The sequence below is a fragment of the Photinus pyralis genome, unplaced genomic scaffold (genome assembly GCF_008802855.1).
Source record: "Photinus pyralis isolate 1611_PpyrPB1 unplaced genomic scaffold, Ppyr1.3 Ppyr1.4_LG8, whole genome shotgun sequence".
NCBI lineage: Eukaryota > Metazoa > Arthropoda > Insecta > Coleoptera > Lampyridae > Photinus > Photinus pyralis.
The window spans coordinates 10,481,256-10,499,922 of record NW_022170819.1 but is presented as its reverse complement, the minus strand read 5'-3'; the positions used below and the strand labels follow the sequence as shown (position 1 = coordinate 10,499,922).

The window sequence follows — 18,667 nt, the reverse complement described above, 5'->3', positions numbered from 1 at the left end:
TGTTCAACACGATGAAAATACAGTTCTCTTTTCTGTTCGTCTTGATCAAATATTGATTTTTGGTCTCCCATTTTTAGTAAATTTTGCTGGTCGGGTAACTTTGTAACATTCATTGGAATCTCCTTTTTAAAGGTTCTATTACCTTCGATAAACTCTTCGGAATTTGCAAGTGTAAATTTATAATAAAGTTAAGGAGGTCACGCGTTAAACTCCGTCTCCTTCCCTCCGAATGCGTACTCCGTCTAATATACTTTATATGTGAAGAAACGCAAGTTCAGCTCAATTATTGTATTCATTGCGTCGTCTCCATCCCTCCTTTATACACAAAGCAATTCCACTTCTTCTTCTTATTCCCCTTTGACGCCGATATGAAAAAGCAAGATAGAAGATCTTGTAACTGAATGTACATTTAAACATAAAATTACAGAAGCGCTTTTATACCAAGAGAGTTTACATATTTAACCAGTTTTCCCGAGGACAGTGTTGAAGGCGGATCTACGGAACACAACTGCACAATAATTTAGGTCGAAGTATTAGGTAAGGTCGTAAATGACAATTTTTATCTAGGTAACCCCACATTTTTTAAATATGAAATCTATGAGATAAATTGACCATTTTATACCCTTACATGGTGTATTTCATTCATTTAAAATAAATAATATCGCTGTTACCATTTATAGAGGATTCTTAAAAAGTTAAAATAGGCCCCGATAAGAGATGTGCGTTAAGAATAATTTTCCAATTATTGATTTAAAAATATGTAACATTCCTTTTATCCTGAATACTAATTTTTCTGGCGTAATTAAAAGTTTCGCGTAGACGCTTTTATGGCATATTATGCCTAACCAATTATTTTAAAACCTGTATCCATTTGTTCAACTTTTCGTTTTTAATATAACCATTTTATGAATCGCAACAGATATTATCGATCTAATCATTGAATGTCTTTAAACTCCTTATTAACAACGGATACGCCTTTTATTCTAAATCCTATTTCCCTAGCAGAAAATTTGTGTTTTCGTGCATTTTAAACTTACTGGGCCGGTTTAATTGAATATTCTTTCCTCGATTAGTAATTAATAGCATACTTTTTAGCTCTCTATTTTTCGTTAGAAAAACGGGCGTTGGATCTCTAGTGGGCAAATTTTGTTAATCGGGTTAGTCAGTTACTCCTAAATAATGAAAATGACTGTGAAAAATTATGTTTAGGGCTCTTGAGCAACACCTCTTGTACTCCCCTAGATGAAACACTCCCTCGAGCGTTATTAAAGTCTCCACGAAATATTAATTTCTATGTCGTAATTCAACTTTCGCGTAAACAATGTATAAGCATATTGTACCTACCCAATTATTAACGAGGTCCTAGCGATTTAATCATTTTGCAGTGTCTGCCCGTCCGTTAGCACGATATCTCGAAAACGAATAGGTGGGTTCTTTATCAAATTTATATCAGGTTCGTGATTTGGCAATGTAAATAAAAATAAGGAAGGCCCTTTTGACATCTCCTTTAGTTATGAACCGAATTGCGTGAAATTCAATATGGACATAGCTTTAACCATATAATACGCCGAAAGTTGAGCCTAATCGGATTCAACATTCATAGTTCCCTTTTCGCATCTCGACCATTTACGAACCGAATTACAAAATTTTTTGTGAAAACGTTTAAATGAAGTTTGATACTTAGGCATTTGGAATAAAAGCAAATCTAAATCTAACCCAGGTTCAAATCTCGTATTGTATCTTCAATTATTTCTAATAAAAAGTTCCATTTTTCATACTTACAATAAAATAAGAAAAAAAAAATTATCAAGTCAACCTCATTTAACAAAAAAATCTTAAATTGCAGGTACCTCTCGTTGCTTAATACATTCGGCCACAAACAGAGAGGTAAGTATCTTGGTAAGTGCAAGCATGTGTCCTGCCACCGTCACTTCCTATTATAATACGCATTCGACACGCACACACGCAAATAACATTACGAATGATATATTGTACGCCCAGCATCCCTTCATACGTGGAGGAGGATTGTATGCCGGAGAGGATCATGGTAAAATTTTCCAGCCTGAAACGCTGGTTGTGATTTTTGAAGATGGCAGAAGTCCGCTAATTGCTGGCTCATCGCGAATATCATTCGATCAGAACACTACATATTTAACAAACCGTACAGTCTTTCATACAGACCGCTCTTAAGCACATCACCATTGATGCGTGCGTCCCGGAGAAATATATCTCTCTGAAATATCGGTTAGACCCCCCTAACACGCCGGGCTGTGATTTTCAGTGATGATAAAAAGCTCCCCGCTGCATGCGCGTGGGTGTCAATCGGTCACAATACTATACCTTTGATAACAACATAAATGGTACCTCGCATGCACGTATTAATCCTGTGTGGTTTTACAGTCTATCTATATATATATATATAACAGTTTCACTAACCAGTCGCTTAAAGCTTGAGCTGTCGTAGTCTCGTTGGCTGTGCTATCGTATCTTCCCCCCTCTCACACCTAAATCAATATTGTTTTTTTTTTCTTTTCTTCTTGATCCTCGTAATACGTTGTCTGTTTTTGATATTGCTACCGATTGCAAATAAAACTCTTAGTGATGCTATTAACGTCGCTAGTGGTGTTTTGATCGTAGTACTGACTACTGAGTATTGGAAAGTAGAGAAGCAATTGTTGTCAAACTCCCGTGTTATTCTTAAAAGAATGTCTCCTCATATGCCATATAATCTATATGGGTAAGATGTCCTATGCACTCGTATACCGCGATGCAAACCAAGACGTGTCATGGAGTATAATTTTAGTCTGCTATGAAAAAGTACCTACTCTAGTTTTCGAAATTTTTCTAAAACAAATACTTCTATGCTACTTTTGTCAATTCAATCGTCATAGTTGCGAATACAATAATAATTTAGTAATTTATTACAGACCATTAACACAAATATCTATGCTGCTATCATTCAGTCGACGGTCCGTGTAGAATTGATATACCTAACTGAAATTTGGTGGTCCAGTCAGTACATAACGGTGCTTCGTTCAATAAACTGTAACGAGTTCTTGGTTAATAACTTTCAACATTTAACATGGAAAAATTTCTTATTTTGAAAGACAATACCCGAAAGGTACGACGTTTCAATTTAAGCGGCCGTACTTTGGAATTTAAGTTAAAGCCCATACCTAAAGATGCCAACCCCATACACTGGACAAAAGAAGCAATCACACAAATTGTTCATAAAGGTGTAGAAGGATTGTCTCCACATGATATGGTGGGTTTTTCCTTTTGTTCTAAAGATTTTAAGAATGGCGAAGGATGGTTGCAATTTCGAACTGCTGGCGAGCTTTCTGTTGGTGACATTTGGAAGATGATATCCTCAATTTATCAGTCCAACTCTAGCGGATTAAATACTGAAACGTTTTGTCTTCGAGTAACATCTGTGCGTTTACCCTCTGGAAACGGTAGACCTCGAACGTACAACAGCTATACGGAGGAGTGTAGTAGACGCCGCGGTATTGTGGTTATAAAAAACAAAGATAATCTCTGCCTACCCCGCGCCTTGATCGTTGGAAAAGCACACGCGGATAAAGACTCTGATTATAATCGCATTCGCGATAGAGCTACTGTGCAAAAGGCTAGAGCTCAACAGCTGGTTCAAGAAGCAAATGTAATAATACCATCAGGCGGTTGTAGTATAGAAGAACTACGAGGATTTCAGCAATATTTGGTTGATTATAAGATTACAGTGTATCAACACAATACCAAAGGCAGGGAAGTGGTGTTTGAAGGTCCCGAAATGAATAAAAAAATAAATCTGCTTTACGACGACAATCATTTCAACGTGATTACTTCATTAACGGCTGCTTTCGCGTGCAGCTATTATTGCGAACCCTGTCATACACCGTTCGATCACAAAAACAACCACCGATGTGAGGTTACGTGTGCTGCGTGTCAACAAACACCAGCATGTTCACCAGATGGAGATATCAAAATTAATTGCGAAAAATGTAAAAGAGTGTTTCGGGGAAAAACGTGTTTTGAAAATCACAAAGTACATAATATATGCTCCCAAATTAGTCGTTGTGAAAACTGTTTTGCTATATACCGCAACACCAGGAACCATATCTGTGGAGAGGTGTTTTGTAAGACGTGTAACTGCCATGTAGAAAGGGATCACCTCTGTTATATGCCTATAGATAGAGGTACCCCGAAAATAGAGAATACGCTTTTTGTGTTTTACGATTTAGAAACTATGCAAGAGCAAAAATTGTCAAATGGCTCTCTTTTACATCAACCTAATCTGTGTGTGTTCGTACAGTGCTGTGACAAGTGTATAAACGAAAAGAAACTATATTTTTGTCAAAAGTGCGGTTTTCGGCAAAAAATATTGACCGCTGATGTAATACCGACATTTATGGTACACATCTTAAACATGAGAAAAAAATTCAAAAACATTATCGTCGTTGCTCACAATGGTGGCGGTTTCGATCATCAGTTCATTTTAAACTACGTTCTAACACAAACCGACCTAAAACCAGACTTGATAATGAGAGGAACTAAATTGATTTCTATGATGTTAGAGAATATTAAATTTCTTGATTCCTTAAACTACTTTCAAATGGCACTGAGTAAATTACCTAAAGTTTTCGGTTTAAAAGAGCTAAAGAAAGGCTACTTTCCACATTTGTTCAACATAACAGAAAACCAAAATTATATAGGCCCAATTCCACCCATAGAAACCTTCGACCCAGATAACCTCAGGTGCAACGAGAGACAAGAATTGATGGAATGGCATGCGGGAAAGATAGCTGAAAATTACGTGTTTAACTTTAAAGAAGAACTTATAGAATATTGTGTATCCGATGTAGATATATTAGCACAGTCGTGCCTCAAATTTAGACAATTGATGATAAAGGAGGGAAATGTTTGTCCCTTTACAGAAAGTGTCACACTACCGGGGGCGTGTAATAAAATATTCCGTCGCGGGTTTATGACACCAAACACCATAGGATTAATACCAAAGGGTGGTTACAGACATTGTGACAACCAATCGAAAATTGCTACACGGTGGTTACTAATAGAAGAGTGCAAACGCCAAGTTGATATAGTACATTCCGCTAAGCAGAAAGAAGCCAGAGTTGCAGGTGTAAAAGTTGATGGTTTTTGTGTCGAAACCAATGAAGTATACGAGTTCTACGGATGTTACTATCATGGCTGTCCTAAGTGCTTCAAACATGCAAGAAACGTACCTCTATCGGATAATACAGCGGAGACGCTTGAGTACCGTTATGAAGCCACACTAGCAAAATCAAATAGATTAAAAGAATTGGACTACTCGGTTATCGAGATGTGGGAGTGTGATTTTCGACGGTTGATGACAAAGGAACTGTATAATTATACGGAAACACACCCTATAATGTCCTATTCACCACTCAACCCAAGAGATGCATTTTATGGAGGGCGAACAGGTAACGTGAAATCGTTTTACAAAGCAAAGCAAGATGAACAAATAAAATACGTCGATTTTACCTCCCTCTACCCCTATGTTAATAAATACTGTAGTTACCCTATAGGACACCCCACAGTATATATTGGAGGGGACTGTGGTAAATTAAATCTTGAAACGATAGATGGATTAATTAAATGCAAAGTGTTACCACCACAGTCATTATTCCATCCGGTGCTGCCTGTAAAAATGAATAAAAAATTAATGTTTGTTCTTTGTCGTTCATGCGGTGAGAGTTTCAACCAAGGGTCTTGTAAACATAACGACGATGAGCGCGCGTTAACAGGAACTTGGGTGATAGATGAAGTTAAGAAAGCTATCGAAAAAGGATACAAACTCTTAGTAACTTATGAGATATGGAAATACGACACCGAACAGTATAACAGAAACACTAAAACTGGTGGGTTGTTTAATGGGTATATAAATAAATTTTTGGGTATTAAACAACAAAGTTCCGGATGGCCATCTAATTGTGACACTCCAGAAAGAAAAGACAAGTATGTTAAAGAGTATTACGAAACCGAAGGTGTTCTACTTGATCCTACCAAAATTGAAAAAAATCCTGGTTTGCGACAGTTAGGAAAATCGGTGATTACTTCATTTTGGGGAAAACTAGGACAACGTGAGAATCAGAGTAAAACCACCATTATCAGACAGTCTGGCGAATTCTACAATATCATTACAAATCCTTCAATTGATATAAATTCTGTTTTGCCAATTAATGAAGAAACGCTACTTGTTAACTGGGAATATAAAGAAGAAGCTTACAATCCTTTGTCGACGGTGAATGTTGTTCTTGCCGCCTACACAACTGCTCATGCGCGATTAAAGTTATATGAATATTTGGAACGGTTGGACGATAGGGTTCTTTACTACGATACAGATTCGATAATCTACGTTTCGGCTCCGGAACTGTACGATCCACCACTAGGTCAATTTTTTTGGGCGAGTTAACCAATGAATTAGAAGACGAAGGTATTGGAAGCTACATCAAAGAATTTGTATCAGGAGGTCCTAAAAATTACGCATACAAAGCGTGGTCCAGCTCTAAGGGATGTGACGTCACTGTTTGCAAAGTTAAAGGAATATCGTTAACATATAAAACTGCTCAAATAATAAATTTCGATAAAATAATGAAAATGGTCCTTGAAGAAGAAGAAGCCATTCCGATCACATCTTCTCTTATAAAACGATCAACAGAACACGATGTATTCACAAGTAGCACCACAAAGCTGTACCGACCCAACTCCACAAAAAGACGCTTTGCTTCTGACGGTTCTTCACACCCATCTGGATTTAAAAAACTTAGGGTAGATAATGTCAGAATAAGTAACGACTTATGATCATTTTTACACTGCTCATATTTTGTAAAATACCTATGTAATGTATAATCAACCTATGTAACAAATTTTGTAACAAAAGTATAATAATAAATCTGCAAAGCTTTTATCTTATTGAGGTTTTCGTAAATGACCGCGTACACTACATTTGTACATATAAATCAACATAGGTATGTACCAAAGAGTTGCTCTTGTCTTAAATATAGTTAACACACATATATGAAACGTTCTGGTGGTCCAGTGTACAGGACGCTCGCTTCTTAATCGGACAACCCAGGTTCGAACCCCAGGACAAGAAAAAAGTTTTTCAGAATTAATCCAGGCGCAGTGCCTGTCTGACGCCCCATCCCTACTAGAGGCTCTTAACTCGTACGAAATACGCTCGCACTTCCCCAGTTAATCGCCGGCGGCGGGCCCGTATAGGTGAACGTCAAGTTCTCATAAAGCCATAACAATTGTATGACGCACATGACAGATACCCACGTAGAAGCTTAGGACCTCTCCTTAAACGGCCAGGTTAGAGAAGTAGAGGACTTCCCAGGTAGGTGACATATACCAAAGGACACAGTTCCCACGGTCTAGGATCTCCCAGGTAGCCGGCATATAACAAAGGAAAAAGTTCCCACGGTCTAGGGCCACACACGTAGCAGGAATACCACAAAGGAAAAAGTTCCCACGCTCTAGGACCACGCCCATATGGGCGGCATATATCAAAGGAAAAAGTTCCCACGGTCTAGGGCCACACCCTCGAAGGCGGCATACATCAAAGGAAAAAAAGTTCCCACGCTCCACAAAATTTTCCCACGGTCAAGTGCCGCAATACCTACTAACATAATTTAGAATTGTCAGATCTCTGTCAGAATCTCCTTTTCTTTTGAGGTAAGGAATTAGGCTGGGAAATTTGCTTATATCCTCTCCCTCATTTAAATTAATTGTCGATCGTAACATCGAGTACTTACTCCATAAAGAAGAACTTTTATAGGAGACCAACTCACTATTAAAGTACGCCAATATACAGTCTTCCGTGGTGCAATTGATTTTCTTCCCTAAGCACCACCTTCTGTATTCCCTGTATGCCGCCTCGTATACAGTTTTTGATTTGCTTGGTAAAAGCACCTCTCTGGCATTGCAGGCTAATTGTTGTATACTGTTGTACCCATCAATTTCTTCTGAACTCATCTTGGGATTCATAATTAGGTACAGAGAAATAGTTAATACCCAACGAAATTGACACTACACATCAACAGATTTTTTTTCCAAACAACACGTATCTATGACAACACAAAAGGCACACTATGTTATTTCTGGTTATTAAATAGTGAAATCTATACCAAATTTCAGCAAATTTTCAATACATACATGAACATAAAGCTAAGTATGTTACTCGTACATAATCAGACTTTACTATCTCGTCCAATAAAGTCATATATATTATGTACTTTTCTAATGAAAGGTGCGTTTACAGTAGACTTGGCGCATCTTAGTAATGAGTTCTGAGCATTAATTAGCCTCGTTTAATTATAGCTACCTCCCTTATTAAAAATACAGTAATTTTTTTTATTATTTTTGACTTCTTTGACCCTTCCAATACTTACCATGTTTCCGATGTTTTCGATCCGTCCGATCCTTCCGATTTTTTCGATCCTACAGATTCTTCGGATTCTTCAGATTCTTCAGATTCTTCGGATTCTTCGGATTCTTTGAACTCTTCGGACTCTTCAGACTCTTCAGACTCTTCAGACTCTTCAGACTCTTCAGACTCTTCAGACTCTTCAGACTCTTCAGACTCTTCAGACTCTTCAGACTCCTCAGACTCATTAGACTCCTTAGACTCCTCAGATTCAGACTCTTCAGACTCCTCAGGCTCGTCAGGCTCTTCAGAATCTTCAGATTCTTCAGACTCCAGATTTTTCAGATTCTTCAGATTCTTCAGATTCTTCAGATTCTTCAGATTCTTCAGATTCTTCAGATTCTTCAGATTCTTCAGATTCTTCAGATTCTTCAGATTCTTCAGATTCTTCAGATTCTTCAGAATCTTCAGATCTTCAGATTCTTCAGATTCTTCAGATTCTTCAGATTCTTCAGATTCTTCAGATTCTTCAGATTCTTCAGATTCTTCAGATTTTTCAGATTCTTCAGATTCTTCAGATTCTTCAGATTCTTCAGATCCTTCAGATCCTTCAGATCCTTCAGATCCTTCAGATCCTTCAGATCCTTCAGATCCTTCAGATCCTTCAGATCCTTCAGATCCTTCAGATCCTTCAGATCCTTCAGATCCTTTAGATTCTTCAGATTCCAGATTCCTCAGATCAGATTCCTCAGATTCCTTCAGATTCTTCAGATTCTTCAGATTTCAGATCCTTCAGATTCTTCAGATTCTTCAGATCCTTCAGATCCTTCAGATCCTTCAGATCCTTCAGATCCTTCAGATCCTTCAGATCCTTCAGATCCTTCAGATCCTTCAGATTCTTCAGATTCTTCAGATTCCTCAGATTAGTCAGATTCCTCAGATTCCTCAGCTTCCTCAGATTCCTCAGATTCTTCAGATTCTTCAGATTCTTCAGATTCTTCAGATTCTTCAGATCCTTCAGATTCTTCAGATTCTTCAGATTCCTTTGATCCATCTAATTATATAAGCCGTGAAATAGTTATTTTTGCTGATTGACTTGGTTCTTTTGGAAACTTGTTTTTATACCCTTTGGACTGTAGTTTAGTCTCTTGCTTTCTTGATCTCTTGTTATCCTGACTTTCTTGTTTTATTTTCCGCACTTCCTCATCTGGTCCTATCTCTCTCTCATCTCTTTTCTTGGTTACTTTCTGATTCTCCCTATTCGTTCGATTCTTTCAAGGATTCTTTCAACCTTTCCGATCCTTCAAATCAAATTGATTTCCGATCCTTTGATCCTTCTGGTACTTTTGATTCTGATCAATTGCATTCATACGATCTTTTTAATCCCTCTGATACTGCGGATCTTTCTGATGCTTCTGATCTTCCTGATCCCTCTGACACTCGTGATCCTTCCGATCCTCCCAATCGTTCGATTCTTCCCATCCCTCCGATTTCTCCGCTCTTCCGATCCTTCCTATGCATTCGATTGTTTCGATGCTTTTGATCCCTCCGATCCTTCTGATTCTCCCCATCCTTTCAAACTTTCCGATCCTTCCCATCGTTCCCATTTCTCTGCTCTTCCGATCCTTTCGATCTTTCCGATTCTTCCGATGCTTCCGATTCTTCCGATCCTCACGATCCTTCTGATCCTTGCCATTTTTCCAAACCTCCCGATTATTTCCAATCTTTTCGAAACTTCCCAATCGTTCTTATCCTTCCCATCCCACCCCTCCGATTCCTTACCCGAGTTTGTAGTTAAATGATAGAGCCTTGGGCTATAAAGGCGGAGGTCAGCTATTCGAACCTGGGCTGAGGTAAGATTTTGCATCTGTGACAGAGATGGGAATTTCCTTAGGCGAGTTTCGAGCACTTTACCGGCTACTCCCAATAATGTTTTCTTGCAGTTTTCCTAATTCGTAAGGTAAATACCGGAGTAGTATAGAACAACTTAAGACCTTCCGCAGGGGCACTTCTAAAAATCATTATGCTGATCACTCTGTAATTGTGCCCAAGCCTGTTGAGGGCCCAGAACAAGGGAGGTATAATAAATAAATAAATAAATTCCTCCGCTCTTCTGATCCTTCCAATACTTTCGATCTTTCCGATCCTTCCGATGCTTTCGATCCTTTTAATCCCCCCCCATCCTTTGAAACTTTCCGATCCTTCCAATGGTGCCGATACTTCCGATCCTTCCGATCTTTCTGATCCTTCCTATCCCTCCGATCCTTCTGATCCTTCCTATCCCTCCGATCCTTCCGGTCCTTCCGGTCCTTCCGATCCTTCCGATCCGTCCTATCTTACATGAAACACCTGTATCTGGTTGAAGCGTTGGAAGCGCTTCATTACGAGAGATTGCAGCTTGTGGACCGATATAGTTCTTTACTAGAAGAAGGTAACAATAATTGCAGATACTGTAATTAATTTGCCGTTTGTAACCGTTCCCGTAGTGATATATAAATTATCTTTGCAGCATCCGAAATATCTCTCCGATTGGGAGAGAAGCAAAAATATCATTACGCACTAACCACTTACAGTTTACTTGTGTAATTTTTAAGCGAGCAAGGTCGTGCTGTGTGTTTTATTAGCGCAGACCTTTTACGATTGACCCGAATTACGAATGTGGAAATTTTAGTCCGACTAATTAACTGTTGCAGTAAACAGCATCCGATTAGGACTTGGGTGGTTTCAAATGAAGCGCTCCTAACTGATTTGAATTTTCAGACCAATTACAGATTTTTATGACGTCAGGAGACCGCACAATTATAATTAATTAAAGAAGTGTTAAATTTTAAACGTTATCTTGATGGTCCCCTTACCGAAATGCCCGAATTAGCTAAATAGGTAAGCGCTTTACGTGGAAGTCATCTTGGTAGCAGAATTCGACATTAGCGTACTCATTGTTGATTTATTTTTTTTGCATTTCCATTTTAGAAGTAACTTTATTATACTTTCAATCCTAACACTGTAAAAACTAAGGCGGATAATCTAGTAACGTTACCTTACTGTCTACACTAGAAAATGAGACTGAGCATGTCAAAAAGTCAAGAGAATCATAATCTACTTGGAGTAGGTAATCAAAACTTAAACCGCAGAGAAAATGACTCTCGCATTGCTATTGCAAACTCATCGAAGTTAGAAACTCAATTCCTTTTAAATTTCTACATGGAAGTCTCGAAGCTTATATCAAATAGTAATTATTTAGTTTGCTAGTTACCGTAGTCGGAACCCCACACATTGATTAAGAACTTAATTGAACGCTGAGTAGAAGACTGTTACACAGTTAAATCTCGATTCTAACCAACGATTCTTTCATTATCAAATAGTAATTATTTAGTTTGCTAGTTACCGTAGTCGGAACACCACACATTGATTAAGAACTTAATTGAACGCTGAGTAGAAGACTGTTACACAGTTAAATAATTCTAACCAACGATTCTTTCAAAAGTAGCTGCGGAAATTGAATTACTGCCCTTATTATCTTGTAATTGCAATTGCTTTTCGAGACGTTAGGACGCTGCATTGTTAAAGAAGTTAACGCAAAGCGTCGCCGTTATACAATTTTGAGAACGATTATGGCTAAGATCAAAAAGGATAATATTTTTGTGTAATTAGATCAACTTCTGAAGTTAAATAAGTGCTCGGTACCGAGAGAAACTTTTCATCCATAACAAAAGTTGCGCGCGAAGAAGTTTGTGAGGAAAAACGCCGACGTTACTGAACGATAGATGCTTTGAGTTAAAAATGGAAGAATAAAACGAACGCCTTTATGTTAAGTTGGACTTTTAGGGAAATTTATGAACGTTTTGTATAACCATCTAACTTGATTATTTTTCTGAAAAAGTTGTACTATTAAACTCCTTGAAGCGGCAAAGATATCGGCAAGGGGAGCAACTTACAAGGATCAAGCGCCGTATTGGACAAGTCGAGCATGGGAAGAAAAATAAAAGGTTAGTACTAAATTCTCCCCCCTTCAAAGTTTCCACTTCTTTTTCGAACAAACGAAGTGCATCGCAATCAGATTACGTCACAAATGGACTTTTAAATTAGTTCAAGTGAAAATTAGGTCACTTACGTCTAACGAGTTGAACTCGGATAACATCCTTACTGCTAATCAGCTTTACCTACGAAATTGAAAATTTATTAAGCCGAGCTTGTTAAGAAACTTTTGAAGGGTTGATTTTTAAAATCTCGCTAATAGTTTAATGCTGTCTTTTGATCTTGTGCTCCGCCTATAATTACAGGTTCTATTTTATATTAGAGTATTCGGGTCAAATTTTAATCCTACTTCTGAGAGTTCTTGAGGCTCTTAAGGCAACACAGGAAAGAAAGGAATACATTTTTAATGTAGATCCTAATTTTTATTATTATTTTCTAATAGGCGCCCTTCAACTGTTTCTTCTCATTGCCACATTCGCGAACTTCCCATCAGAAGGGTTGGAAATGGCAATTATACTAAATTAAACCAGCAATTAGCTCGGAACCTTTTACCAACGTTCTCCGAACGTGTACCCCTAATACGGCGGCGGTTAGCCCTTAATAAGTATGAATCTTTCCTAAGTTAATTAAGATAAAATCAACGTACACGGATCGTATTTAATTAACGAAAAGCGGCAACTTCGTTTTCTGCCTAATTCTGCTCTAATTGACAGTCTCGCTTAATAAATAAACGTGAATCGAATGTCACTTTTCTAATGGATGGCGTTCTGTAGGTACCGTAGCCGTTCCGTAACCGCAGGCAATAAAACAAACGTTTCGCCAAACTAAATTAAATTTTATTAAACTCCGTTCAACGCCTTTTTTAACTGTCGTTGCGAACGCCACTAATTTCTTTTCTTATTGAACTGCGTGGGGGCGAAGTCGACAATGTGTTCCAATTTGACGTGCTTGTTTCCGTTAAGACTCGTGTTAAATGCCCTTTTCGATAGTACTGCTTAGTATTTAGGCTTAAGTCTGCACATGAATTTACCTTCAAAACACAATTTTCAACAAAAGGAAAACTCATCCGAAATTATATAAATTGATTATTTTGACAATTTACAATAAAATGTTGTTGCAAGTTGCAAAAATTGAAAATTGGGGAATAGACTAAATTTTTAAGACTTGACACCGATAATGTTTCGCGAACCGAGCAATACGTATCGAGAAAGACGTCTTCCGGTAAGCAGAAAAGCAAAAAAACACGAATTATTGATAATTTCATTTGGATCAAATTTCATTTCTCCTTTTCCAAAATTTTTAGTCTGAAATTTAACTTTGCATCTCTTTTCGGGTGTCAAACTAAATTTTTGGGTGTCAAATACATTTCTGTGGTTGTTTCAAATATATCACTATTTGATATCACTAAACAATTAAAGGTTGAGGTAGATAAATAATAAAGTAAATAAATAAAAAAAAATAAATTAAAAAAAAACTAATAAAAATAAAAAAAAATTTGATACGCACAATATTGATTTGACATTTCCAAAAAATTATTGCTCATATCCGAATTAAAGACATGCAAATCGCGGTTGCGAGAAAATGCTGTACTCCCAAAGATTATACTTTTCTAAAAAAAAATGGCAAGAAATCAAATTTGATAATCGATAATTCAGTTTCACATTTAAGGGACGATTTCATTTGGATCGAATTTCATTTCCATTTTTCCTAAACTTTTGGTCTGAAATTTAACTTTGTAACTTTATAATCTCCTTTCGGGTGTCAAACTAAATTTTCAGGGATCAAACTAAATTTTGGGTGTCAAATTTCTGTGGTTGGTTCGAATAGAAAACTATTTGATGTCCATAAACAATTAAAGTTTGAGATAAATTTGATACGCACAATGTTGATTTGACATTTCCAAAAAATTATTGCTGATATCCGAAGATTTAATTTAAAACATGCAAATCGGGGTTGTGCGAAAATGCTGTACTCCCAAAGATTATACTATCCTAAAAAAATGGCAAGAAGCCAAATTTTATAGTCGATAATTCAATTTCACATTTAAGAGCTGCTAATAAAGTAAAATTGATATTCGACGTCTTCTGAAATAAATAAAATTTAAATGTATCTAAAAAATCTGGTGACAAGAAAGACTTGTGATGAAAATACTCCCTCTTTCTGGCAGCTTTCGGATGACTTATGAATCGAATTTCAAAAACATACGTTATTGTTCGTGTTTTGCCTATGTCTGCCCGTCTGTTTCTAGTGTAGGCCACATTCACCAACTACTGCACGGGTAATATGGGTGCAAAGTCACAGGTCATAATGTCAAGAGGTTGATTAAACGCCAAAACGATGGAAAAATCGTTGTTTATATACCGACTTCGTAAGATATGACCTACTAACCCAGATCCAGCCGAGAACGACTGAAAAACCAAAAATCTAAACTACCGCCAAATCTAACTGAAACCCCATGGCACGTGATCGTCAAATAACCAACCTGTCAATTGATGGAAACTACGTTATGTTGTAAAACGGGTTGCTCGAGAGAATGTGCGTTGCTCTAAGGATCGATTAAACATATTATAAACACACGGAATGGGGGTGTATGAGTTTAATAAAATCGTAAAAATTTTTTTATCAAAAGTTGAAAAAAGTAGCTCTAGGGCCTTCACTGATAACAAAGAAAGAAAAAAAGCACAGAATACATACAATTTTTGCATTTGTATTTGTTGTAATGACATTTTTGATTGCATGAAGTGCCATTTAAAATATTATCGATGACGTAATCTTACTGTTACAAAATGGCCTTAACTACTCCCACAGTTTTAAAAATATATTTTTTTTTGATTTGGTAGTTTAATGCTCTGGCACCTCAACCAAGAATAATCTTGACGATTAATGAGCTCATGCACCGACTATAAACTGTCAATTTTCTTATTTATAGAGAAATTTTTTTGAAAGCTTAACCAAAGATTCTAGTAAAGACAAGCATATCGCATATTGCAAAAATCAGTCGTGCCCATACGCAAACTGTGCAATGTCATCTTATTTATGGAGATATTTTTGAAATTTTAACAATTGATTCTTCTAGTGAAGACAAACATATCGCATATTTTAAACATTAGGCGCGCGCTTGGGCAGACTCCGCGATGCTAAGTTTCTTACTTATAATCATATTTATGCCATAACTTTTTTTGCCTTTAAATAGTCCGTTGCTGATCAATTCATAGAAAATGCGCTACAGTTTCTCTTTTTAAGGCCAAAGTCTTTTTTTTCCATTTTTTTCTAGCTTCATCCAATTCTCTTCCTTTACCTCTGCGCTTAAATATTTTTTCCCTGCCTTTTACGTTCTTCCGACCTCTCTCCGCTCTCGTTTAAAATATTTAAATATTTTGTATTCCCCTCTTTCTTGTCGCATCTCCTTTCTTTCCATATCAGTTTGTTTTGTTATATTTTTCCTTTGTATTCTTCTCTGTTGACTCTGTACTCATTCACTATTTCTTTTTTTTCTTCTTTCATCATTTTCCAGACTTTTCCCCTTACTACCATATCAAAGGCCGTCGTCGCGGTTCGACAAGAATTCTCTCGCGACATAATCTCAATATTCTGACGGCTCGATGCTAGTAACCAAATTCCCACCACTATACTTTTCTGATTCACGCCCATTCTGGGGCCACCAATAAAACTCATTTTTTCTGCTCAATGATATTTCTTGACACACTACACGGCAAGCTGTATAACGAATGTGACCTTTGCAAAATCGCTCAGTATTTCTAGTCAATTTCTTCCTGTTCCACGAGTTCCCGCCGCCTGTAGGTTTCACGCGCATTTAAAATGTCAGAACTGTACTTTAAAAAAAAATTAAGAAAAATTCAAATCAAATAATATCCGTTAAAGGGCACCCATTACAGTGCTGTACCGCCACCCCATCACCGTCCATGTTTTCTTACTTTATTTTAATTACATCTTTTCATTAGTTCTAATAGCATAGATGTTCCTTCCTTGTTTGGCGTTTGTCAACTGTACCCATTTCCCATTAGCCAATTCGTTCTCGAGCTAGCTTTAGATGCTCAGTACTAGTCACACGCGTCGCCGTTCAATTATGTGTGCAATATTGTTAGCTAACAGCAGTACTACCAGGTAATATTTTTTCATTTAGCATTGATTAATCTACGGCAGTGGTTACAGAGGCAGACCGGTAAACCGGGGCTCTTATGGGCACAGCAGCCGGGCACAGCCGAGAAACCGAAAAACAGAATTAAACACACGGAAAAACGTCCAATTTTCTGTCAGGAATGTAAGCAACCAGGTGTTAATTAGTTAGCCGAATCTGCGAGAAAATTAAACGCAGGAAAGCAAGACAATGTTCCCCTTATAAATAATAGAACTAAACGTATCGGACGCTTACCTTGATAACTAACTTGTATTGAACTAAACGTATCGGACGCTTACCTTGATAACTAACTTGTATTGCAAAGCTTACTAAAAATTCCAGGCAAATAAATCACCAAAACCAACGTGCAGTGAAACTATTCGAAAAACAAAATTAAACACAACAAGAATGATACAAATGAATCAATTTACGGAAAGTATACAAATTTAATACGGTACTTTGCAACTAGCAAAACACCCAAAGGCAAAAATATAAACTTACTCTCTAAACAACGGCTTTACCTTTTATAAAATTGGGCTATTTCAAGTAGGGATAAACTGGAAATTTCGCTCCGTCGGCTTGTACCTTCGATAAGTTCAAACAAATTAATATTCTTTTAATTAGTTAGGTCCTTCCCAGTCGTCTTAAAAATACGAGACCGGTGTCAAAATTCAAGTTAATTAAGAGCGGTTTTTTCAGATAAGGCCCAGCTCAATCGGATGGGATTTACTGCATTTCATTTAAATGAAAATCGTTAATTATGCTTACTCAATCGGGCGCATCCTAACTCCAATATTCGTAAATCCAATTAACATTTGTTTAATTAGAAATAAGTGCAATCGGCGAGGTCAACAATTGAAGATATACTTATTATCTGTGCTGTACGACCTTCGAGTTTTTATCCTGGTTTAATTTAATACATGGAATCTAAAGTCGGTTGATAATAGCCTAATGTATATGAGATCTTAAATACGGTATTATCGGTGGCTACGAAAAAACTTTCTTTTCCCTGTTAATTACAATTCCTAAAACAAAACTAAATATATTCACAGCTATGGTCTTTGTACCAAAGTGCTTCCACGTCGAGTCCATATACCGGGTGTTCCTCAACGCAGCTAGCTTCAAGACGAAAAAATAAGTAACTTCTTCACAAGCGCGAAGTTATATGCGTCTCGCTAACTTCAATTACTTGTACTTGAAATGAAGTTTGCCCAAATTCGCGAGCAGCTAACGTACAGTATTAGTTGAATTATTTCCTTTTGCTTGCTCCCTATGTATTTTGCTTTAAATTTTAATTGTATCATGTTATGAAAATGGATTTGAATATTTCAGAGAAAAATTTGTGCTGATTTGGGGTAAGTAGTTGTCGAAAGTTTATTGCAGCTGCTGTCAGGGCAGAATTGAGCCTTAAAGTTTGATTCAGTAGGTCACAGTCACAGTAGACCAACAGTTAAGGGATCGGTCGACGAAAAAGAAATGGTATTGCCTGACCCCGACTTCACACTTACCGATAGATATAAAATGGTATAACGCAGGGGCTATAAAGACATTTATAAAAGTAAATTTCGTAACAAGGGAAAAATGCAAAATTGAATGTGGCACAAGTAGAATTAGTCAAGAGGTGTCGATATAGGAAATTGCTTATGAGGCGGTAAAAAGGTTGAGGCACCTCGTGAGCTAGAAAAAAATGAAGTCAGTAGTGATTGGGTTGTTGAACAGAACCGACATGGTAAGTCCCAAAGTTTATTAGTTTTCATTGGTATTGTAAATTGTAATTGGTCCCTGCGTTTCCTCTTTCTACCTTGAAAATTTCTTTATGTTGATGTTTTAATACCCCTGTAAACGTTTTGGAAGTTACTTCAATATAGCACAGGTACTCCCTAGCATTCCCTAACGTGCATTATTGAAATCCCTACTCAATAACACCTTTTGCTACCAATACCGAGAGAAACACCCCTTAAGTGTTACAATGGTGGCATAGATGTTACAATGGCATACAACGCCAATAAAAATCTATCGCAGAAGATAGAGTCGGTAATTTATTTATTTATTTTATTTATTTTTGAGTGGGCGGAGTTTCAGCCAAGGCTGTTCTACCAACCCAACCCACTATACATTTACAAATATCCATGCCCGAACCCGGA

General features: G+C 37.2%; 1 protein-coding gene across 1 annotated transcript; it reads left to right on the top strand.

Moving 5' to 3' along the window:
- Positions 1-315: 315 nt before the first annotated feature.
- Positions 316-6,454, top strand: LOC116178379. The gene is made up of 3 exons (XM_031497861.1): positions 316-537; positions 1,847-1,887; positions 2,928-6,454. The coding sequence occupies exon 3, from the start codon at positions 3,083-3,085 to the stop codon at positions 6,452-6,454; it is 3,372 nt and encodes a 1,123-aa protein (XP_031353721.1). The 5' UTR covers positions 316-537; positions 1,847-1,887; positions 2,928-3,082.
- Positions 6,455-18,667: the final 12,213 nt, after the last annotated feature.

What these genes read in the sequence shown, in the direction of transcription:
- LOC116178379 (XM_031497861.1), top strand. Translation starts at nt 3,083, where the DNA reads ATGGAAAAATTTCTTATTTTGAAAGACAATACCCGAAAGGTACGACGT.